The sequence below is a fragment of the Colossoma macropomum genome, unplaced genomic scaffold, assembly GCF_904425465.1.
Source record: "Colossoma macropomum unplaced genomic scaffold, Colossoma_macropomum, whole genome shotgun sequence".
Lineage (NCBI taxonomy): Eukaryota > Metazoa > Chordata > Actinopteri > Characiformes > Serrasalmidae > Colossoma > Colossoma macropomum.
This window is the reverse complement of record NW_023494798.1, coordinates 27020746-27044979: the sequence shown is the minus strand read 5'-3', so window position 1 is coordinate 27044979 and position 24234 is coordinate 27020746. Positions and strand designations below refer to the sequence as shown.

The window sequence follows — 24234 nt, the reverse complement described above, 5'->3', positions numbered from 1 at the left end:
ACTCATTTACTCATATTCATAAAAATTCACTGATACCAACATTCTGATACCAGCTGATATCATGTGATGTAAGCTCAAAATATGCTGCTGTGCTAATGAGCAAACGCAGTGAACAAGGCTCTGCTCACACAGAGAAGTGTCTACTGCATGCACAACATGTTATTTAGAGTGAAACAGCTTTATTTCAAAATTTCCATTAACAGAACTGTCCGTAGAGCCTACATGTCACGTAGCATGGATGGAGCGTTTTTGTACAATGTGAGCATATAAATTCACCAACCAATAATATGTGGTGTACACCCAATGAGTGAGTATATAAATCGCTGGCTGTGTCCGTATTCAATGGTCTATTCAAATGTATAGTGTGAGTCACCAAAGAGCAAGATTTCTAAAATCTCACTGTCTGGCTTTAGAGAACATTCCACTACAGCTCAACCAGCCAAACAAAAGACTCCAAAAAGTCATAAAACTCCATAAGTGAGCTCCTCGGCTGTGGAAATGTGAAGTTCAAACAAAGCCTCCAATGGATGCAATAAACATTAAACCTTAACATTGGAATTATTAACATGCACTTAAGCAGAAAATTAGTAAAAGCAGCAGCATGAACTCTCTCAAACATTTTAGGTTGTGAACTCAAAATGCAGTTGATGCCCTGTTTCCATTTCAGAGTGTGTCTGATTGAAATAGCAACTGCACAATGAGAAAACAAAGCAGGCCTCACCTCAAACAGCTATTCATACGAAGCACATGAACAGGTGTATGTACAGTTCAAAGACTGTGTTTCACAGACCAGCTTCTTACATCTGTAACACGCAAACAGAAATGTACAATCAATTCAATTCAATTAAAAATGTATTTGTATAGAACTTTTTACAACTGCTGTTTTCACAAAGCAGCTTTGCAAAAATCCAGGTTTAAGGCCCGAATGAGCAAGCCGAAGGTGACAGCGGCAAGGAAGAACTCAAAAAGCAAGAGGAAGAAACCTTGAGAGGAACTAAGACTCAATAGAGGAACCCATCCTCCCCTGTTTGACCCTGCAGAGCAACAAAACAATCATAGTTTTGTAATAGTGAATAAGAAGTTAATTAACCAAATCAGACATTATCTATAAAGGATGACAATGAAAATGAAGCCTATGATTGCCATAAAGATATGTAGGCATGAGCAAGTAAGGAGGTGAGTACAGTGTGAAATAGGTGTAAAATATCTAGCAGCTTTAGTAAAAGTTTATGTAACAGTCAGCAGACACCAGCACACCAGTCCAAGGAAGGTTAGGCGAAGATGGGCTATTCACTAGAGTTGCCATGACATCCAGCCGAGGCTTTCAGTGCAAGTTTAAGGTTGGAGGGACTATCTAAAATACACCTTGTGTTGATGAGTGGAAAGAAACATTAATCAAAAGCAATGAGAGAAAATAGGTTGTAATTATGTTGTAAGTAATATGCGCTTACTCAGTCTATCACATTTTATAACAATGATATTGATAGAAAAAAGAAAATCAGGTCCAACAGTTTTTTCCTCTAATAAACCCATGTTTAGTGTAAGAAACCCATGTTTAGTGACAGTGCATATTGCGTTTTAAAGTGATAATACACAATAGATTGTGTCAGGTAAACTAGAAACTTAAGTTTTAATAAAATTACACCCACTGAAAATATTTTACATATCAGGCAATTTATGACAACTTGTAACTGTTTGGAATTCCAGTTAAAGCTGCCACTGGCCAATAAGGGCTAGACCTGATCTTGCAGTGAGAATGATGAGCATAAACATTAGAGGACAACCAAGAGGGACAAACTGAACTAAAGCCCACATTTGCGGTTTGTGGTTTAGTCCACACTAACTTGACCGGAGACATGCATAGACCGACTGAGACAAACGCTTGAGCCCCTGCTCTTTTGTCCTCCTTTCAATGAGACTCAGTCTTGCCACAGGAATATATCTCGTGGATCAGCTCATGTTCCACAGGTTTTACTGCTCTTGGTTGTCCTCTCTGGGGCAGTACCGATTTCCCTTCAGCAACTCTGATCTGTCATGGATGCATGCATTATCACGACAATCCCACCAACAAATGCTCATAATCTCTTTAAGAAAGTTAAAGCTGCCACAGGCCAATAATTGCATATTTTGAATAACATCCAAGCAAAATGCCAGCACATGCTTTTTTTTTAAACAGAGATTTATGTGCGGCCTAAATAGAGTTGCAACTCAGTGGTTCATATTAATTAGGGTAGTGGTAACATTACAGCCATGTACCTCGAATATCAGGATTTAAATCCCTGCTCTAGTGGTAATGCTCAGGATATCGAACCGGCGATCCTTCAGCCCACAGCTTCGCTTCATCCCCTGCACCCCAAAATGTCTGTGCACAAGCCTCAACTTGTATTTCTGAACTTAGCAAAAGGGCACAAGCATTCGTTAAAACCACAAGCATGTGTATATGTATCATGCTGTGGTATCAGAGCATGCTTTCAGTCTAGTTTAAAAAAATAAGGCAGATGTTCAGAAAATGTTTACATGTTAATGCTGGGGTTATTTAGTTCTTCTGCATTTACACACTTGGTTTATCTTCTGTGGACGGGACTCGGTTCTGCAGTGTGTGTTTGTAGCTGAGTGACTGAGCCTAGCCAGCTAACAGTACAAGCCATGAACTAGCCTAGGCAATAGTGTCTAGGTGCGAACATGCACTCTGAGACGCAGTGATGTCACGTGCACATGCCCTGTCAGCCATGATGGCAGAAGCGGCTCAACCACATGTTAACATTGGCTGCTTCTGCTTAGTGAGTCAAGAGGAATCCTAAAACAGTGTCATCATCATAGAAAAAGAAAACTCTCAATAGCCATAACATCACTTAATCCATTTTCTATCTAGAGAATTCCATTTAATGTATTTTCCATCAGTTTCAAAAGTAGCTTGTTTGCTTTTCTTGCTAATAAACCCAACGTAATGTCTTATGCATGTCAGGACTGTTTTTCCTTTTTGTTTTTGTTTGTTGTTTCCGCAGAAATTCATGTAAAGCTGAGCATAGACCAGAAACTCAGTTTGTGAAAACCACTCAGATGATAACATTACACGTTGAACTGTGGGATATATATTTAACTATTGTCAGTTGCCATGTAGACTAATATGTCTAGGTTCACTACAGATGAATCTAATTAAGCATGTGGGGAGAACACGTTACATGTGGTAACAATAAACATTACGACTTCTTGAAAGGGTAAAACAGTTTGGTAGAACCACATGATACCTTTGATATAGAAACTGAGCTATCACTGGTGATAAAAATTGACAGTGGGTTACCAGCAGTTGTGTGTTGTTTCTGATGTTTGCAGCTGCAGTGAAACAGTCAGAGTAAATATGATGAAAAAAGAACTGGCAGCAACGTTTGTGAAAAGTTGAACTTTCAGATTTGCAAGTCAAAAACAGGCCAAGACTTGTCTTTTCTCAAGATACTCTTTTCAAGCCAAGAATTGCTTGATACTTAATACCATTTTAAACCCTACCAACATGTTGCTTTGCTTGTGTTACTGCTTGTACTCCAGACTGAAGTACTCTTGCTGGAGGAATTCATTGGCAGGTTTTAGAGGAAAAAGTCTATAGTAGTACAGTACTGTAGTTTTCATTGGTATTTATTGACTCATTGCCAAAAAAAGAACTGGGCTGTTTACAGTGCGCTTAAAAAAAGCTTCAGCCAGCAGCTGCATGATCAAGATACAGTAGCACACACAAAGTTGAAGTTGATGTGACGGGTTTGATCATCGATGGACACATGGTGCGTCACAATATGTAAGAAACTTCAGAATTTTTACATATTATTTTTTTGTAATGAATCAGTCTAACATTTGATGAGGTACAGATTTCTCATAATTTTTTCTCATTTTATTCAAGACATTTTATTAGTGATGGCAATATCAGTCTCCCCAACAAAAGGTAATCTATTTATTTTGTCTTTTTCTTCACACTGATTACATTTTATTAACTTAATTTGTTTTTCGCTCACATATAACCTATGATAACATTTTAAACACCTACAAAAATATGCACTCCTATCTTTTACGACTACTGATGCATCAACATGTTATTGTTTATCTTTGATCGATAGCTGATATCTGGCCAGCAGAGATTTTTGGAAGCACCGCTGTGAAAGCTGGGGGAGATATACAGCTAAAGTGTATAATCTTTGATAAAATGGATTATTTTAACCAGGTCAACATGTATCTGTGTAAAAATGGTGTTGGAGTGAGGATGGAACTGCTGGTGAATGAAAAAGAGCACGGCTTTATTTTGAGAAATGTTTCAGTGCTGGACTCAGGCAACTACAGTTGTGTGTACTCACTAAACAAATATCCTCTGAGGAACTTGAGAGCATTGGAACAAAACTCAATCCAAGTCCAGGTCACTGGTAAGAGACCCATGTTTTCATTCATTATCATATCAAAGCATAACAGTGTAACCAATCAGGAAATCAGTTTCAAGTTTAGATCAGCCATGCTTTGAAATCTACAGTGTTTCATTCCAAAATGCATTATACACCACTTTGAGATATATGATCGGAGTGGGCTTTACACATCAAGAAATATCAATGCTATTTTATCATTAATGTCACCTTTAGAGAAACATTTTCCATTATATGTCAGCTGTCATTCTTTTCAAAAAAGCTGTTACAAATGGATATACTGCATTATGGAGTGAAGCTCTTTAAATGAACTGGGATAAATTTTAGTGCATAACTGTAGTTCTATGTACATAATAAACTGTGTTTTGATATATAACCACACCATCGTTTTGGGGAACCTTTTAGTGCTGCTTTCTGTCATGTACTGTTGTTTGTATTTATTTTACAGGGAACTTCAGCAAAAATGAACAAAACTCAGTCCAATTCCAGTTCAATCGTAAGTGATATGCTCCATGTTTTTCCTCCAATCATCAGCACAAATAATTAATTTATTATTCTGTCTTGTACTGCAAATTGTGAAAATAGTGTTGAGGTAGAAATAAAGATGACCACACCATTGTTTTGAGAAATATTTTAGTGCTACTTTCTGTCATTTAGTGTTGTTTGTGCTCATTTTACAGAGAATTTGAGCAAAGATGGACAAAACTCAACTCAATTCCAGTTTACTAGTCTTTATTAGAGAAATAAAAAGGTGTTTTCTATTAAATGTCAGCTGTTATCCTTTTCAAAAACTTGTTGCATGAAAAACTATTCTAAATTGTTATACAGCATTTGAGTGAATCTTTTAAAATGAACTGAGATATGATTTAGTACATCATTGTAGAGCTACAGTGCTGTGATTTTCTGCATATTTTTCACACTTAAATGTTTCAGATCATCAAACTACTTTTAGACAAAATTAGACAAAAATAAACCAAGTAAACACAAAGTGCTGTTTTTAAAATGATAATTTCATTTAATGAAGGAAGAACGCTGTTCATTGCTATCTGGCCATGTATGAAAAAAGTAATTACTCCCTTAGCTACCAATCAGTTCACCACATTTAATCGACTGTTGGGCTCAATGTCACTAGCCACAGCCAGGCATGATTACTGCCAGACCTGTTGAATCTAAACATCACGTAAATAGAGCCTGTTTGGCAATGTGAAGCAAACTAGAAGGTCTTAAAGAGCAGCACATGATGAATTTCACCAAGAGTACATTGAAAAGTCATCCAGGACGTCACAAAAGAACGCTGACAAAAATCTAAAGAACTGCAGGCCTCGATTGCCTCAGATAAGATCAATGTACACAATACTACAATAAGAAAAACACTGGGCAAAAATGGCATTCATGAGAAAGTTGCTAGGTGCACTGCTTATCATACAGAACAGCTCTAGATGCCCCCCAAGACTTTGGGATCATTTTCTGTGGACTGATACCTCAAAAGAGGACCTTTTTGGAAGACATGGGTCCCGTTACATCTGGAATAAAGCTAACACTGCATTCCACCATAAGAACATCACACCAACAGTCAAACATGGTGGTGGTAGTGTGATGATCTGGGGCTGCTTTGCTTCTGCAGGACCTGGACGATTTGTCATAATTGATGGAACCATGAATTCAGCACTCAGAAAATTCTGAAGGAGAATGTCCGTGAGTTTGTGACCTAAAAGTACAGTTGGGTTATGCATCAGGAAAATGATCGGAAGCACACAAGCAAGTCCACCTCTGAATGGCTCAAAAGAAACAAAATTAAGGCTTTGGAGTAGCCAAGTAAAAGTCCTGACACTTTTTAAAAAGCGCTGTATGTACATCATACACTGCATTTTGATATTAAACTTTTGTGTTGAGATAGAAATACAGATGACCACATTGCCTTGAGAAACATTTTAGTGCTACTTTGTCATCTACTATTGTTTGTACTTATTTTACAGAGAATATGAGCAAAGATGGGCAAAACTCAGTCGAAGTCCAGTCCACTGGTAAGAAATCCCTCATGTTTTTCCTCTTAATCACATCAGCATAAACACTCATGAATTTTCTCCGCTTTCAGTAAATCATACACTGTAAACTGTGTAAACTATTATATTTTTAAGTTTCAAGTGTTTTCTGTGTTACATGTGCAAAGGATTGGTGTCAAACCGGGACACATATCATGGGTTTGGAGGCAAGTGCAGGTTTATTGTATCAAACTCATAGTCAAGTACAGGCGGAGTCAATGAGACGCAAGCACATAAAGATTCAATGAAGTTGAGCAAATTTGAGCAAAAGCACAAAATAAGATTCAGAGAGCATAAAACAAAACAGAAGGTCATAACCGAAGAAGCAAGACCAGATAAGTAACACTCCGAATCGTACAGCTTGTCTATCACAAGACTTTGCAAAGAAAAGAGCTTGGACAAAGTGCTTATATACAAAATGGCTGCTAATGAGAAACAGATGAGATAACAGATCTAGTATTCTGGAGACAGTGACCTCTGTAGGCGAGGAGGGGAGACATCAGCAGTGAATGTGACAACATTTGCAATCAGCATTTTTTGTCAGGAAAACATGCTAAACTAAGGCATGCTTGTCCATTGCTGTCCAGAGTGCAGGTTTAGGGTGTTATCTTGATGTAAATGTGACATGAAGAGTAAATATAAATATACAAATATATATACAAATATATACATATTTTACCAAAGAAAATTCCACGTCTTGACTCCTGTGTTTATGGATTCCTGTGGTATTACAGGTTTTCTGCAAGCACATTATATGGAAATTGCGCTGGCTACTCTTGTCGTTGTTCTTCTGGTTGGAATCATTATTCTTTGCTACAAAGTCAGAACATTTAAGAGTAAGTAATGCTGACAGCATCACTAAGCAGATCCAATGATTTAAGAGTTCAGAAACACATTACACATTGATAACACATTATTTAGTTATTTAGCCAATTTCTGATTAATAAGAGTAATTTGTTATTTTGTTTTTGCAGAGTTGCGCAACGACCAAGGACAAAGGTAACCAGTACATCATCACTGTCCAAAAAAAAAAGTTTCCTTCTTCTACAACATTTGAACACAGCAGCTGTCCTTCATAATTATTAAGAGTGGACCCATAAAATTGCTCCAAAATTACTTGGAATAAAAACGGATTTGCCTTTTTGCCTTTTTGTAGATACTTTCTTTCCCTGTGCAAATACAGTCTCTGTGTGTAAGCCCTTATTTCTCTGTCCGTTCTAAAGGCAGAAGACTGATGAAGATGATCTGAGTGACAGTGATGTCCTATATGTGAATGGTAATTGTCTAAATTCATGGTATAAATACTACTGTTCTTTTGAGAAAAACTAATAGCCAAATGATTTTAGCTTAATATGTTTGTTTGGTTTGTTATGTTAATTTTATCATCATAAACAATGCAAATCAGAAGTAAAACATGCATCATGCTGCAAATTGATGCCTGATATAAGAGCTGAGTCCGTTTAATAAGCTTTCTCAGTCATAGATGTTTGTCCTCTTTATTGATGTAAATTAAATACAGCACTGTTCCTGTCCTTGATTGGCTGGGTCAGGAGTGGGCAGGAAAACAATATTTTGTGGAGTGCTGTGGTCATTTAAATGTGGAAGCAGAAATTTATTATCCAAAGGAAGTCTCACCAAACAAATATGTTTGAGAACACATATACAACCCCATCTCCAAAAAAGTTGGGACGCTATGCAAAATGTCAATAAAAACAAAATTCAATGATGGGCAAATCATTTAAACCCTATGTTTCATTGAAAATGCTTCAAAGACAAAATATCAAATGTTGAAACTGAGAAATCTTAGTTTGTTTTTTTTTAATATTTGCCCATTTTGAATTTGATGCCAACAACATGTTCCCAAAAAGTTGGGACGGGGGCATGTTTACCACTGTGTTTCATTACCTCTTCTTTTAACAACACTCTGTAAGCATTTGGGAACTGAGGAGACCGACTGCTGTAGTTTTGAACATGAAATGGTTTCCCATTCTTTCTGATACAGAATGTCAGCTGCTCAACAGTTTGGGGTCTCCTTTGTTGTATTTTTCTTTTTACAATGGGCCAGATGTTTTCAGTGGTGACAGGTCTGGACTGCAGACAGGCCAATTTAGCGCCAAACTCTTTTAATATGGAGCAATGCTGTTGTAATACATGCAGAATGTGGTTTTACATTGTTTTGCTGAAATACTTAAGACCTTCCCTGAGAAAGACATAGTCTGGATGGCAGCATTTGTTGCCAAAACATGAATATATCGTTCAGCATTGATATAGCCTTCACAGATGTGCCTGTCACCCATGCCATATGCACTAATGCACCCCTATACCATCATGAATACTGGCTTTTGAACTGTGCACTGATACTAAGCTGAGTGGTCTTTAGCCCAGAGGACGCAGTGTCCATGATTTCCAAAAAGAATTTGAGCTCGGGCCCAGAGAAGGTGGCAGCGTTTCTGGATCCTGTTTATATATGCTTTCTTCTTTGCGTTCAAGAGTTTTAATTAGCATTTGTGGATGCAACGCCAGTTGTGTTTCTGAGCCCATACAGTGATTTCCACTAGAGAATCATGTCTGTTTTTAATGCAGTGCCACCTGAGGGCCTGAAGATCACAGCCAGCAAATACTGTTTTTTGGCCTTGTCCCTTGCATAAAGAGATTAAAGGATTCTGAGAATCAGGAGTAATATTATTATGTACCATAGATGATGAAAAGCAAATGTTCTTTGCTATTTTATGTTTAGAAATGTTATTCTTGAATTGTTGCTCTTTTTGATAGTGCAGTCTTTCACAGAGTGGTGAACCCCTCCTCATCTTTACTTTTGAAAGACTCAGCCTCTCTGAGATGCTCATTCTATACCCAATCTTGTTATTGACCTGTTGCTAATTTACCACCAGGTGTTGCATTACACAACTTTACCAGCCTTTGGTTGCCCCATCCCAACTTTTTTGGAATGTGTTGCTGGCATCAAATTTAAAATGGGTATATATTTTTCCAAGAACAATTTCTCACTTTTAACATTTGATATGTTGCCTTTGAAGCATTTTCAATGAAACACGGGGTTTAAATGATTGGGGTTGTATTATTTCTAGGGGTTTTACTGTCTATACACATCTATTGTCTATATATATATATATATATATATATATATATATATATATATATATATATATATATATATCTTACAGTCTGTAGTATTTGATGTCATTATCAAAGTTATTACCCTATTTAAAACATGTTTACATATGTCTAACATTTTGCATTTAGGAGAGATGGTTCAAATAAGTAAAAAAAATGATTGTACATAGTGTTTTATTGTGTAATGTTGTATCTAAAGTAGCTTTTTTAACAGTGTCAGGCTTGTGAATCTCAAAAATTTTAAATCTCCCAAATTTCTTCTTTCTGGCAGAAAGCGAAAAGAATGAACCTCTCCAGCCTGAATCTACTTATGCCAACACATAGGAGCAAAGAAAATGACTGAAAAACTCAATAAATAAATGAACGAATGAATGATTAATTTCAATTAATGAATGAATCAATGATTCATTTGAAAGACTAATTACAACAACTGATGTAAAGGACCAATGACACAACATCCTTAATAAACCAATGTACAAACTGAACTACATCGTCTGATTTAAAGAAACGTTAAGTTTTTCACTTTCATTGTTCAAAGGTGTTAAGGGCCACAGGTTGGGGGTAGATCACCCTCCTACTGAAGTTCTGTAGAATGTACAGGCAATGGGGTTTCACTGCAAATTTAATCTCAACAAAGCAATATGAATTTGAGAATGGTCTCATGTTATCCACACTATGATACACAGTTTACCAGAACTGATAAAAAGAACGTTTAAGAGATCTGTTTCCATCCAGGTGGACACAGATGGAAATGTTAATGGCTGAAATATAAACAATAAACCAGAGAGTTAATAAAATTACATTTGATAAAGAATACTTAATAACATCACAAAGGATTTTAAACAAAACAAACTGGTCGACTACCACCTTGGCCAATAACAAGAGGGCTGGTAACAGTGTGGTTAGTAAAGCTTCACCCAGCAGCTGCATCATCAGGCTGCTGTAGCACACAGCTAAGTTCATGTCACTGGTTTGAACAGCAATGGACTTATGGTGCTTCACAATATGTAAGTAACATTTGTCAATTCAACAAATAATTTAATGAATCTTTTCTTAGCATAGCAAACAAAAGAACTTCAGTAAGTTTTCTTTCTTTTTTTTTTGTTTTTCTGAAGGCATTTCATTAGTTATGACAATATCCATACCTCAAACAACAGGTATTCTCATTCTTTCCCTCACATTACATTACAGTACCTCAATTAGTAAACAGAATTTGTATTTAACTCCAACAGTTATGACTGTTATTGTTTTGGTTAATAGATGATCCTCCTTATTTCTGGCCAGCAGACATTTTTGGAAGAACAACAGTGAAGGCTGGGGAAACTGTACTGTTAAAATGTAGCATAAATATATCTTGTAAAAATTTCCACATGTACCTGTGTAAAAATGGTGTTGGGTTCAGAATGGAACTAGTAGAAAATAAAGATAATCATATCTTTATTTTGAGAAATGTTTCAGTGCTGGACTCCGGAAATTACAGCTGTGTGTACATGTTAAACAAATATCCTCCAAAGAACATGATCACAAAGGGACAGAACGCAATCCAGATCAAGGTCATTGGTAAGAAACATTATATTACATTATGACAGCATAAATAGTCATGAAGCTAATCTGAGGTTGAGTTCAGTCATGCTCTGTATAACACAGATGAACTTGTGAGCAATGTCTTAAGTATGAGTGTTTCTCCAAAAATACCCCAACATTTTACAAAGAATGATAACATTCGACAAACATACAAAAGTCGAGCATTTCAAGAGTCCATGATCTTGGTAAAGATGCTCCTTGTCTGCAATCCACAGTAAAACAGGCCTGAGCTGAGTTATCAAGGATTTGAAGATTAACAATGATGTTAGCTGGCTCATTAATAACCAGACAGATTCATTACAAGGAGTTTGGTGAAATGCTCATGTTTTAATGAACAATCTCTCCAAGTTTAGGGTGCACACAGATGAACAACGCTTTCATAAACTAGTTTATAAAGGCAATTGTTATTCCATACCCGCCCCAGGTTACAAGATGACATTGGTTCAACACTGTATATAGTGTTTATTATAGTATAGTCAAAGCATTTTATGGCCAGTGTTGGAAAAACAATGTTAATATTTGGTCAGTTGATGAACATAGAACAATAGATGTTAAGTGGTATTGACTTAACATTGATAACTGGTTTGCTAAAATGTTGAAAATAAGACACAGAATCAATGTTTTAATGTTGTGAATAACTTCAGTGAATTCAGGGCTGAAAAGGCGATGGTTAATCGACACTGATATTGGGATATATTTTAGCTTTGAAAAGCTAAGGTTGATTGAATTAACCAGATAATGTTCAATCCATGTACCTGTAAGATAAACCAGCATGAGAGATTGATTTAATGGTTTCATCATAAAATCGGTTTAAAGTTTAGATCAGCCATGCTTTGTAATCTACTAATGCAGTGTTTCATTCCAAAATGCACACCACAACACTTTAAGAGACTCTTGTTGAGAGTTTTACTTTACACATGCAAGAAATATCGTTGGGCGTTCATTCACCGACTGTTCTTAAGAAGACATTGCTTCTTAAAACCCACTTACGCTGTTTTATGAGGATTCTGACATTACCCAATGTTTTCTTCTTTGGGATTTGATCTTAGGTAAGAACAGAATCTACACACTGAAGAGCAAAAAGGTGTGAACAGTTCTGTGATTTAAAAACACATCATGAATCTGACGTAGACTTTTTCTTAGGACCTTTCTCAAGAACACATTTACAAGAAAACTTACGAAGATGTTGGTGAATGAGGCCCATTGCTATATATTTATTAATGTCATATGTTGTCAGAGAGATAAAAAATGGGTTTTCCATTAGATGTCACCTGTTATTCCTTTCAAAAACTTGTTACATCCAAAACTATTACAAATGGATATACAGCATTATGGAATGAAGCTCTTTAACTGAATTGGGATACATTTTAGTTCATAATTGCAGTGCTATGTACATATAAACTGTGTATTGATATATAACCACACCATCGTTTTGAGAAATACTTTAATTCTGCTTTCCCTCATGTACTGTTGTTTGGGTCACACTTTATTTGGATGGTCCCCTATAGATGCTCTACAGATACTTAAATCATTAACAAACTTCCTGGTGATATTCAACTAATTATCAACAACACTATGGTCTGGTTTAAGGTTAGTTCGCCTTGAGGTTAGAGTTTGGGTTAGGTTTAGGGTTAGGAATAGATTTGATAAAATCTTTCATACTGAACTTGAAGCTCAGTTGTATTTAATGGAAATTTAGTTGAATGTTGCCTAAAGCCAGACTGAGCATTTACAAAGCATGTACAGTGGACCACCCAATGAATGAATTATTACTAAAACATGACAGAAACTGCATAAACATTGAAAAAATTGCATAAACATTGCAAAAATTGCATTCCATTGCAGTGGTTACTGCCCACCTGTTATTAGGTTTAATGGGTAATTACTTTTTCACATGGGTGATGTAGGTTTTCAATAAAACTTTATCTTAAATAATGAAATGATCATTCAAAAGCTGCATTTTGTATTTACTTATGTTGTCTTTGTCTTATATTAAAATTAGATCTGAAACATTTAAAAAACAGAAGAAATCAAACACTTTCTCAGCACCGTATGTGCATCATACACTGCTGCCTTGAGAAACATTTTAGTGCTACTTTGTCATCTACTATTGTTTGTACTTATTTTACAGAGAATATGAGCAAAGATGGGCAAAACTCAGTCGAAGTCCAGTCCACTGGTAAGAAATGCCTAGTGTTTTTCTCTTAATCACATCAGCATAAACACTCATGAATTTATCTCTGCTTTCGGTAAATCATACACTGTAAACTGTACAAAATTTAACATTTATATTTTTCAAGTTTCAAGTGTTTTCTGAGAGACACATATCATGGGTTTGGAGGCAAGTGCAGGTTTATTGTATGAAACTCGTAGTCAAGCACAGGCGGAGTCAATGAGACGCAAGCACATAAAGATTCAATGAAGTTGAGCAAATTTGAGCAAAAGCACAAAATAAGATTCAGAGAGCATAAAACAAAACAGAAGGTCATAACCGAAGAAGCAAGACCAGATAAGTAACACTCAGAATCGTACAGCTTGTCTATCACAAGACTTTGCAAAGAAAAGAGCTTGGACAAAGTGCTTATATACAAAATGGCTGCTAATGAGAAATAGATGAGATAACAGATCTAGTATTCTGGAGACAGTGACCTCTGTAGGCGAGGAGGGGAGACATCAGCAGTGAATGTGACAACATTTGCAATCAGCATTTTTTGTCAGGAAAACGTGCTAAACTAATGTATGCTTGTCCATTGCTGTCCAGAGTGCAGGTTTAGGGTGTTATCTTGATGTAAATGTGACATGAAGAGTAAATATAAATATACAAATATATATACAAATATATACATATTTTACCAAAGAAAATTCCACGTCTTGACTCCTGTGTTTATGGATTCCTGTGGTATTACAGGTTTTCTGCAAGCACATTATATGGAAATTGTGCTGGCTACTGTTCACGTTGTTCTTCTGGTTGGAATCATTATTCTTTGCTACAAAGTCAGAATATTTAAGAGTAAGTAATGCTGACAGCATCACTAAGCAGATCCAATGATTTAAGAGTTCAAAAACACATTAAAGTCCTTATTTAGTTTTTTAGCCAAATTCGGATTAATAAGAGTAATTTGTTATTTTGTTTTTGCAGAGTTGCGCCAAAACCAAAGACAAAGGTAACCTGCACATCATCGTTGTCCAAGTTTCCTTCTTCTACAACATTTGAACACAGCAGCTGTACTTCATAATTATGAAGAGTGGACCCATATAAATGCTCCAAAATTACTTGGAATAAAAACAGATTTGCCTTTTTGCCATTTTGTAGATACTTTCTATGCCCTGTGCATATATCTAAGATCTGTGTGTTAACTCTTATTTCTCTGTCTGTTCTACAGGCAGAAGACTGATGAAGATGATCTGAGTGACAGTGATGTCATATACATGAATGGTAATTGTCTAAATTCATGGTATAAATACTACTGTTCTTTTGAGATAACGAACTTTTAGCCAAATGCCTTTAGCTTAGGATGTTTGTTCGGTTTGTTATGTTAATTTCATCATCATAAACAATGCAAATCAGACGTAAAACATGCACCATGCTGCAAATGGAAGCCTGATGTAAGAGTTCTCAGTCACAGATTGTGCAGACACCAGTCAGGGAGAACATGGAATCATACATTATTGTTGTAGTATCGTATACCATAATATGGTTACAAGTCCGAGCTATCTGTACCCTGGTCAAGTATTTGTGTCCGTTACCCATCGCATAACAGAACTGTGAAAGTAGGTACGGTTCTTTTTAGCTTATGTGGTCACATAATTTCACATGAATGGTGTTAATATTAAACACAAACTACAATAGCAACAATGGAGGAGCACACAAAATGTGTGAACACAGATGTATAACCCTACAGTACCATACCAGACTGGAACAGGAAAAAACGTGTGCTGTATGCCAACGTAGAGGACAAACATCAGTCTCTTTTGGTGTTTACACATAAAAAGGTAAAAAAAATATCACCTGTTTTGAAATGCGTTGCACAATTTGTCTGGTTAGTTTCACATGATCATTAGCAGATCATTTTAATTCGTTTTTTTCATCTGTTTCTACAGATACCGCCATGTTTAAGTCTCCCGCAGTTAGTCACAGACACGTTGATATCATTACAGGTAGCAATAGAGTGAACATGTTTGAAAAATTCCCTTAAATGTTGATTTTAATGGTCTCTTATAGATGATTTACAGATACTCAAATTATTAACAAACTATCTGGTGATGCTCAGTTAGCAACATTATGGTGATGGTTAGGTTTAGGAGTAGCTGTAAGGTTTGTGTTGAAGTTAAAATTAGGGTTAGGGTAAGATTTAACAGAATCTATCATATTTAACTTCAAGTTCAGTTGCATTTAATGGAGATTTATTTGAATGATAGTTAAAGATAGACTAAGTGTCTGCAAAGAAACTCCAGTGGACTATCAAAATAAAACCAAATAAGGAGTACTGAGTTGTATTTGACATTAGCAGTGTCAACACAGACACCATTTCTATTAACATGACATGCTAGTGTAGCATAACAGCACAACATATTAACTCACCTCGGGTTAGAGCTTTGAAAAACCAGCAGCTTTTCAGCAGTTGTTATTCTATTAACAACGTAACTACTACTCTTGTAAAAGACAAACAATGGCTTCATAAGGTAAGAACAGAGGGAAGAACAGCTTGTGGAATATTGTGTTTCAGGCTTCCAGTGGTTCACAGTGAGCCCACATTTAGCAAAGGACTTGGCTTAATCCATTTCTGAGAAACAAATATGTTTGAGAACACTGAATATATTATTTTTAGGGTTTTTTCTGTCTTTTCTATATCTTACAATCTGCAGTGTCTGAAGTCACTACTGCAGTTATTACCCTAATTAAAACATGTTTACATGTGTCTAACATTTTGCATTTAGCAGAGATGGTTAAAATTAGTAAAGAAATGATTGTACCTGGTGTTTTATTGTGTAATGTTGTATCTACAATAGCTTATTTAACAGTGTAAGGCTTGTGAATTTAGTGTTAAAATCTCAAAAATTCAAAATCTCCCCAATTTCTTCTTTCTGGCAGAAAGCACAAATAATTAACCTCTCCAGCCTGAATCTACTGATGCCAACGCTTAGGAGTAAAGAAAATGACTGAAAAACACAATAAACGAATGAACGAATGGATGAATGTACGAATGATTCATTGCAGTCAAGAATGAATCAATGATTCATTTGAAAGACTGATTACAAAGACTGATTTTAAGTACCAATGAACTGAAAAAAAAACGCATATAAGCACACAACAACCTTAATAAACCAATGCACAAACTGAATAATGTTGTCTGATTTAAAGAAACATTAAGTTTTTCACTTTCATTGTTCAAAGGTGTTCAGGGCTATAGATTGGGGCAGATCACCCCCCTGCTGGAGTTCTGTAGAATATACAGGCAATGGGGTTTCTGTCAGTCATTCATAAAAGCACCAACCATGGTTTGTTAAAGTAATGAGGAGTATATTAAAAGTAACTTCATCAGATTGGAGCACAAGTAGACAGTTCTTTTTTTCTTAAAACAACTTCTCTACAACATGAATCTGACAGAAAAGCCACCATACTCAATGGCTTAAACTCTGGAGGACTGTGTACCCCACTACATAAAAATGGTGAGGTAAGGTGATTTTAGGGAATAAATTAAAAGGTAACTTCATGTAATGATTGAATATGCCAGAAAAAATCCCTGAAAACAAAAGTCTGTGTGTTCTTGCTGTCCCTTAACATTTGATGCTTAAGGCCCAAAATAAAGCGGGGTTTCTACCATTCCTAACCCCAAAAAAAAACAAACCACAAAAAAAATATATATACATTACAAATGTATAATTAAATCATTGAGATGTAACACACAGTGTAACTGAATTCTGTATTTTCATTACAGTGAGCCGAAAACTGTTGGCCATTGGGGGCACATTGCTAAAACACACAGGATGAAGTGCAAAGAGGGAAAGTCTGTGCAGAGTTATAAGCCAGTTCTAAGCCCCAAAATAGCCTAATATTGATTTTAAACTTAAAAAAATGTAATGTAAGAATGAAGCTTTTATCAATGGTTATATCTCCCACTCAGTGCACTCCAGTGTACAATCTCACCTTGTCATTGTGGGCATGACACAACCAGTAACCAGTAATCTGATTGGTCACCACTCAGCTCATTTGCATACCGTATTTCCAGAATGAGTGAGCAGGGGGACAATGTGCGTCACTGGTTTCATGTGTCCGCTATATGTAGATATTGTCATCTCTCACTACATTACAGCACTGTTTGACACATCCTGATGCAAATTAGCCAAAAAAAGGCAAAGCATTTTGCCTGACGTCAGCGTTCATGTTACATACAGGCTACTCAAAATTTGAGCACCCCCAACTTAAAACACCTTCCTGCCTCCCTGTGTGAAATGATGGATTGTAGTAGAAGCTTAGGTTTTGATTTCTTTTCAATTGTGATAAGGACACAATGGGGTCCCAGTGTCCACAATGTAAATATAGTCATTTTATAGTCAAAACAAGCAGTGAACCTACAAATGTCATCCTGAAAAATCCCAATGAGCTGTTAATTGTCACATAAGGTCCAGTTTGTGATAATGGCAGAAGGCTCCTTGGATTCACAAAGAGTCCGAAAGGAAGACCACCTGAGCAGGGCATCATTATTTACTTTATCACTGCAAATTTAATCTCAACAAGGAATATGAATTTGAGAATGGTCTCATGTTATCCACACTATGATACACAGTTTACCAGAACTGATAAAAAGAACGTTTCAGAGATCTGTTTCCATCCAGGTGGACACAGATGGAAATGTTAATGGCTGAAATATAAACAATAAACCAGAGAGTTAATAAAATTACATTTGATAAAGAATACTTAATAACATCACAAAGGATTTTAAACAAAACAAACTGGTCGACTGCTGCCTTGGCCAATAACAAGAGGGCTGGTAACAGTGTGGTTAGTAAAGCTTCACCCAGCAGCTGCATCATCAGGCTGATGTAAAAATACCCCAACATTTTACAAAGAATGATAACATTCGACAAACATACAAATGTCAAGCATTTCAAGAGTCCATGATCTTGGCAAAAACGCTCCCTGTCTGCAAAATGGAATTGTAAGATAAACCAGCATCAGAGATTGATTTAATGGTTTTGCCCAACATCAATTAGTATTGTTGTAATCAAATTTTGCTATATTGTTTATACTTCCATTGCTTTGAATAATGTTAATAAATGGGACAAAATGTCATGAATTCCCAAATCAATAGTTTGATTATTGTTAGAATGTTTTCAGCAAACTAGTGCAAACTGGTACTTGGGAAAATTTAACAAAGAAAAAAAATAACATTTTTTCTTTCAGTGTTCACTTGAAAACGCTATATTCATGCTGACCATACCAGCATCTCCAACAGTTTGCTACTCCTACACATACTCTCCAAAGAATCTCAGCACAAAAGAACAAAACGTTATCTGGGTTACAAACACTTTATAAATGTTTATGCATATATATATATATATATATATATATATATATATATATATATATATATATACACACTCATTTAAAAAGTTGATAAAATTTTTACATGTTTTGATTTAGCACATCATCTACAGGGAACAAACATAAATATGGCATTTTTCTGCAATTTTTAGTGTGTGTTCTCCATTAACATTAATTTTCAATTAGAAAATGAACATATGATGTAATTTGACCAGGGGCACCTTAACTTTTGCATACATCTGTATAAGCATACAAATGACCAATAATTCATTCACTGATAATGATTCTTTTTTTGCTGTATAAGTTCCAACACTTCATATGGAAATCGCCCTGAATTATGTTCCTGTTATTCTCCTTGTTGGGTTGTTTCTTGGTGTGTATCTTTACAGAGTCAGAATATTAAGTAAGTACTGCTGACAGCATTTTCCTCTTTAATAAGCATATCTGAAATTTGATGTGCAGATCAGAGTTTAGAAATCCATCACAGTATTAAAATATCTTAGAAAGCCATCACAGTATCAAAATATCCTTAATGTAGTAACATGCAGGAGTTGATTATGTTAAACTCTTTCTAAATACCATTTTCTCCTTTTGTACAGTATCTCATAGTAAACAGACAAAACAAATTCGCCAACAATTAATAAGACTAATTTGTTCTTGTGTTTTGCAGAGTTGTGCCACAACCAAGGACAAAGGTAATCTGGATGTATAAGTGTGAGCATAATTAGAGGGGTTCCACAAATTTTGAGGGCCTTGTGCAAATACAGTCTCTGTGAGGCCATGTCTTAGTGGTGGGGGAGGACCTCTGACATTATTAATTGGTGTAAGTCTCAGCTTTTGTATCTGTCAAATAATGAAATATTAGTTCAGCTATGACACTACTTAGACATTTAAATAGTACACCAAAGCAAATATTTGAGCCCCTTGAGGACCTCCTCCACCGAGGGCCCCTGGGCTCCCAACTACAATGTTCCTCAATCTATTGTGCCACTGCTAGAATGTGCCTAAATTCTGAGTATAAGCTGTATAAACAGTTTCTTTCTTTCTTTCTTTCTTTCTTTCTTTCTTTTCTTTCTTTCTTTCTCTCTCTCTCTCTCTCTCTCTCCTATAGAGAAGAGGCAAATGAACATGATGTCATATATGTATATAGTATAAACCAATTAAATAAAAATGTAATGTTGTTTTCTTTTCTGGCAGGTGATATGAAGAAAGCACCTGCCTAGCTTGAACCTTTTTAAACCAATGCATAAAAGTAACAAAAATGGAAGGAAAATAATACATTTCACTGTGTAAATTACAGCATCCTCTGATTTATTAGTCGATTATTATCCAGAATTGTGTATTACAATTTTTATGTATTTGAAAACTGACTGATTTGTAGCCAGTGAATGAAAACAATACCTATAAGGATCATTTTGATATCTATAACATTTCAATCTCTATACCATTTAAGTGTATTTTTATTCATGAATAACAATTATAATGTGGCAAAAGGTTCCAAGCCTGTGAATGCTGGTGTACATTATCACCACTGGCAAACATGAAACACTGTGCTGGTTGCAGTGCGGTTAACAGAGCTGCCCGCAGCAGCATAATCAGGTGACAGTAGACACACTAATCTGAAGTTCATGTGACGGGTTTGATCAGTGATGGACGCATGGTGCTTCACAATATGTAGGTAACCTTTCTTGCTTAATGTTGTTGATGCAAAATAAAAAAGTATAACCGTTAATCTAGATTATGCAGAGAAACAAAGATATAGGACAAACAATCTTCTCATCAACTTTTTTCCCTCCTGGACAGACATTTTATTAGTGATGACAGTATCAGTCTCTTCAGCAGAAGGTATTTTATTTCTTTTTCTAACACTTATTATATGATATTGATTGGTAAATTATTTAATTTCCATATATAATGTTTAGAAACAGCGACAAACTTAATATGTGTTTATTCATGGTAAGAGTACTGATCTAAATTTTTACAACCTGTTTGTCTTTTTGATCAATAGATGATCCTCCTGTTTTCAGGCCAGCACAAATTTTAGGGAGCAAAACTGCAAAAATTGGGGGAGATATACGGTTAAAATGTGTCATCTTTGACAGCACTGGATCAAGTCACCACATGTATTTGTGTAAAAATTCTGTTGGGGTCAGATTAAAAGTTCTTGGACATAGTGATGAGCACATCTTTATTTTGAGAAATGTTTCAGTGCTGGACTCAGGAAACTACACCTGTGTGTACTCGTTAAACAAATATGTTCCGGACGATGTTACAGCATCAGGATACAACACAATCCACGTCCAAGTCACTGGTAAGAGATATGACTCTTTTGTTTAGTTGTATCAAAGTATGACAATATAAACTGTCACAACGTTATTTTAAGGTTTATATCAGTTATGCTTTGTAAAGCATGAAAATATTGTAGCAAGTAAGTTTTAAAGTGTTTTTTTTTCTTACCTAACATAGTGTATGTCCCATACAGTCATACGCAAAGGTTTTGGCACCCCTGGTTAAATGACATATTTTGTTGATTTTCAATGTGAAAATAAATCAACACATCCTCTACAGAGAACACACATCTGCAAATATTAATGCACAGTTATTGTCTATTTGCTGACTATAGCATATTGGGAAAAATTTCTAGCAAACATTCTATGTTTTCTTATTTCCAATATGGATCAGCAAATGAATATAAATTGTGCACTAGAATAAACTTGTAGAGGTTGTGTTAACTTATTTTTACTTAGAAAAGTAACAAAATAATATAACAATAAACAATAATCTCAACATTTTTTATGGCAAAAGACAAAAACACATTTCATAGATTCACATTTCACTATAAGCATTTCATAGAAGTCTACTTTTGGGAAGCATCTACAGTAGATCAGAAAACAAAACAGATTTTATGTAATAAACATCTGGACTGGATAAGCTGGCTCACTACATAACCTTGTATATATAATAATATAAATATATAATAAAGGTAATAAAGGTTTGCAACTTATTTCCATATTTCCATTTAAGTACATTAATGATGATAAGATCTTCCATATATTGACCACATATTGATCGAGTATATATATATATATATATATATATATATATATATATATATATATACACATAACCTGGAAATCAATAATAATGTCATGTAAGCCTGTTTACTGTTCGAAGTGTTCAAAGAGACAAATCTGACTTCATTTAAGTGAACAGATATGTATTTCCAATTACACATCTTAGTGTGCATGGTGTACTGCATGATGCATCTAATTCACAATGACATGATTATAGGTGTTCAGCTGGTAAAGAGTGCAGTGCTACGATCTGGAAGGTCCACTGTGGAGAAGGGAGAGGATATAGAACTGACCTGCAGCATCTCTGAATCTGAGAAACCTCAACTTCTTCACGTTTACGTCTGCAAGGACGGCCTTGGAAAAATCTCAAAATCTCTATATAATCAAAGTCACTCACATTTCTCCATTAAGAATGTGAATTTGGAAGACTCGGGTGTTTATAGTTGTGTTTACTCTGCTACAAAATATAATATCAGTGAAGTTACTGATACAGAGAGAGGGAACTCCATTCTCATTCAAGTGTATGGTGAGCAGTTCTGACCTTCTTTTCCTACTTTGCATTAACACATTAATCACTGGATTAAAATTGTTTTGTCATTATTTAAAGACAAATATTTATTTATTTATTTTTCAGATCCACAATGGCAGATCAATTTCACAAGATTACTATGTTCATTTGGAGTAGTCATATTTGCATGCTTGATAGTGGTTTATGATGTCTACTCAACAAAGCGCAGATTCAAAAAGATTCAACTGCAAAGCTCCTTCCAGTCTGGATTTACATGATCAGAGTCAGGACCTCAGGGTGGTCCATATTGTGTTCTGTCATGAGAGATCTTTTCCAGTGTGTATTTATTCAAACATGTACTCTTATGTGTACCCAGAAAAATAACATGAAGTACTAATATCGTTAAAGTTATAAATCCTTATAAAGTTGTGTGATGTGATGATCTCACCTTTTTCATTTATGAGACAAAAACAAACACTTGCATCCCTTTTCAAACAGCCATTAAACACAATTTCAGACTGGTTTGAAAGTGCAGCCCTGATTTTTAATATTTTTTAAAATATATAAAGATTAAAATTTTATTTTAAATTAGACTACGTTCTTTGAGGCGGCACGGTGGCGCAGTGGGAAGCACCCTCACAGCAATAAGGGCCTGGCTGGGCGACCAGGTCCCTTGTGTGGAGTTTGCTCACTGCGTTTGTGTGGGTTTCCTCCCGCAGTCCAAAGACATGCAGGCAGGCCAATGAGACATGCCAAATTGCTTCTAAGTGTGTGTGTGTGTCTATGTCTGTGTGTCTGCCCTGAGATGGACTGTCCACGGTGTTTCCTGCCTTCCGCCCAATCACTGCTGATATTCATAAAAAAAATATCAGATAAGTGGATTTCTACTAGGTCTTGGTTAGATCCAAGGGTGTACCAAGTGGGCTGCACTGGCCCCTCTTAACATCTGATTGGCCTCTTAAAATTCCCTGTCCTGTCAATCACCACCTGCAAGCATCTCACAGATTAACCTTTAAAAAAAAATAAATAAATAAAAATAAAAAACTTTTTATCCATTTCATAACTGAACGTTGTGCCTCTTGACTCAGAACATGACATTGTTGTCCATAAATAAAGAATTCCAGTCTGTTCTAGTTGTAATTAGTTTTAAATGGATGGGACTATTTGCTAACAATGAATAGTTCTTTCTCAACTCATTTCAAATGAAGCAATGTGAGCACTTTGTAAGCTGTGTTCACACAAACCACAGCAAATTTATTGAACTTTGACCCTACCATACACTTACTGTGAAATATACGGCTAATTAAGGTAATTTTCTCATTCCCTGATGTCATTTTTATAAAACAAAGAAAATCAATTTATAGTTTGTATTACAGGTTTTCCTATATTACACATAGATCAGTTAAAAACATATAGGTGTTTGGGACAACTCTGAGTTCCTCTAATGGGTGACTTATAAACCTTGCCACTGTACACAATCCACGTTTTCCATAGAGATATGAATCTAGTTCTAGTCATACAATCCACCTCCCCCTTACCCGTTTTGGAGGTTTTCTACATCTCTCTCTCTCTCTAGCTGGCCTTCGTGGTTTAATTAATGGTTATCTTGGTTAAGATTTAGATCATATTAGCATTTATTTTCTTTGTTTTGCTTTCTATTTTAAACCTGCTCAAAAAGAACCTCCATGGAAAGATAAAGAGGAATGAGCCAAATTTATAGTGTCTGTCGAGTGTTACAGTATTTACTGCACCTTGATCTACCACAACGCATCATCTAATCAAATTTATTAATTTATTAAATTTAGGTCTTGCTAAGGGCTGATCAAGACTGTTACAATATGATAAAACACCATTATTCACATGAGCATGTTAAACAGCAAACATAAATTCGAAAAATTAAAATGAGGCCTGCAATATATGTAAATAAAATAACCTGATCAGATTTAGCTTA

At 35.6% G+C, this 24234-nt stretch overlaps 2 protein-coding genes and 1 long non-coding RNA gene across 5 annotated transcripts; all 3 read left to right on the top strand.

Annotated features, from left to right (window-relative positions):
• Positions 1-3703: 3703 nt before the first annotated feature.
• On the top strand, positions 3704-10056 carry LOC118818232. 3 transcript variants are annotated; one of them, XM_036585436.1, is made up of 10 exons: positions 3704-3787; positions 3890-3931; positions 4104-4403; positions 4846-4893; positions 6374-6421; positions 6568-6606; positions 7174-7275; positions 7414-7438; positions 7663-7715; positions 9843-10056. In XM_036585436.1, exons 1-10 carry the CDS (start codon positions 3763-3765, stop codon positions 9893-9895), a joined length of 735 nt encoding a protein of 244 aa, XP_036441329.1. In that variant the 5' UTR covers positions 3704-3762; the 3' UTR covers positions 9896-10056. The 3 variants fall into 3 exon arrangements, with proteins under 3 accessions (XP_036441329.1, XP_036441330.1, XP_036441332.1); XM_036585439.1 differs by having other exon boundaries at positions 3721-3787; positions 4208-4403; XM_036585437.1 differs by lacking the exon at positions 6568-6606.
• Positions 10057-13286: 3230 nt separating this feature from the next.
• LOC118818275 lies at positions 13287-14591 on the top strand. The gene is made up of 4 exons (XR_005008069.1): positions 13287-13334; positions 14064-14165; positions 14295-14319; positions 14539-14591. It is a non-coding gene; the product is annotated as an uncharacterized LOC118818275 (long non-coding RNA).
• Positions 14592-20267: 5676 nt separating this feature from the next.
• LOC118818262 lies at positions 20268-22642 on the top strand. Its single transcript, XM_036585478.1, has 5 exons — positions 20268-20375; positions 20505-20546; positions 20710-21012; positions 21993-22301; positions 22410-22642. Exons 1-5 carry the CDS (start codon positions 20351-20353, stop codon positions 22559-22561), a joined length of 831 nt encoding a protein of 276 aa, XP_036441371.1. The 5' UTR covers positions 20268-20350; the 3' UTR covers positions 22562-22642.
• Positions 22643-24234: the final 1592 nt, after the last annotated feature.

What these genes read in the sequence shown, in the direction of transcription:
- LOC118818232 (XM_036585436.1), top strand. Translation starts at nt 3,763, where the DNA reads ATGGACACATGGTGCGTCACAATAT. An exon ending in CACATGGTGCGTCACAATAT is followed by an intron (nt 3,788 to 3,889) that starts GTAAGAAACTTC and finishes ATTTTATTCAAG; the next exon opens with ACATTTTATTAGTGATGGCA. An exon ending in AATCCAAGTCCAGGTCACTG is followed by an intron (nt 4,404 to 4,845) that starts GTAAGAGACCCA and finishes TTTATTTTACAG; the next exon opens with GGAACTTCAGCAAAAATGAA.
- LOC118818262 (XM_036585478.1), top strand. Translation starts at nt 20,351, where the DNA reads ATGGACGCATGGTGCTTCACAATAT. An exon ending in CGCATGGTGCTTCACAATAT is followed by an intron (nt 20,376 to 20,504) that starts GTAGGTAACCTT and finishes CCTCCTGGACAG; the next exon opens with ACATTTTATTAGTGATGACA. An exon ending in AATCCACGTCCAAGTCACTG is followed by an intron (nt 21,013 to 21,992) that starts GTAAGAGATATG and finishes ACATGATTATAG; the next exon opens with GTGTTCAGCTGGTAAAGAGT.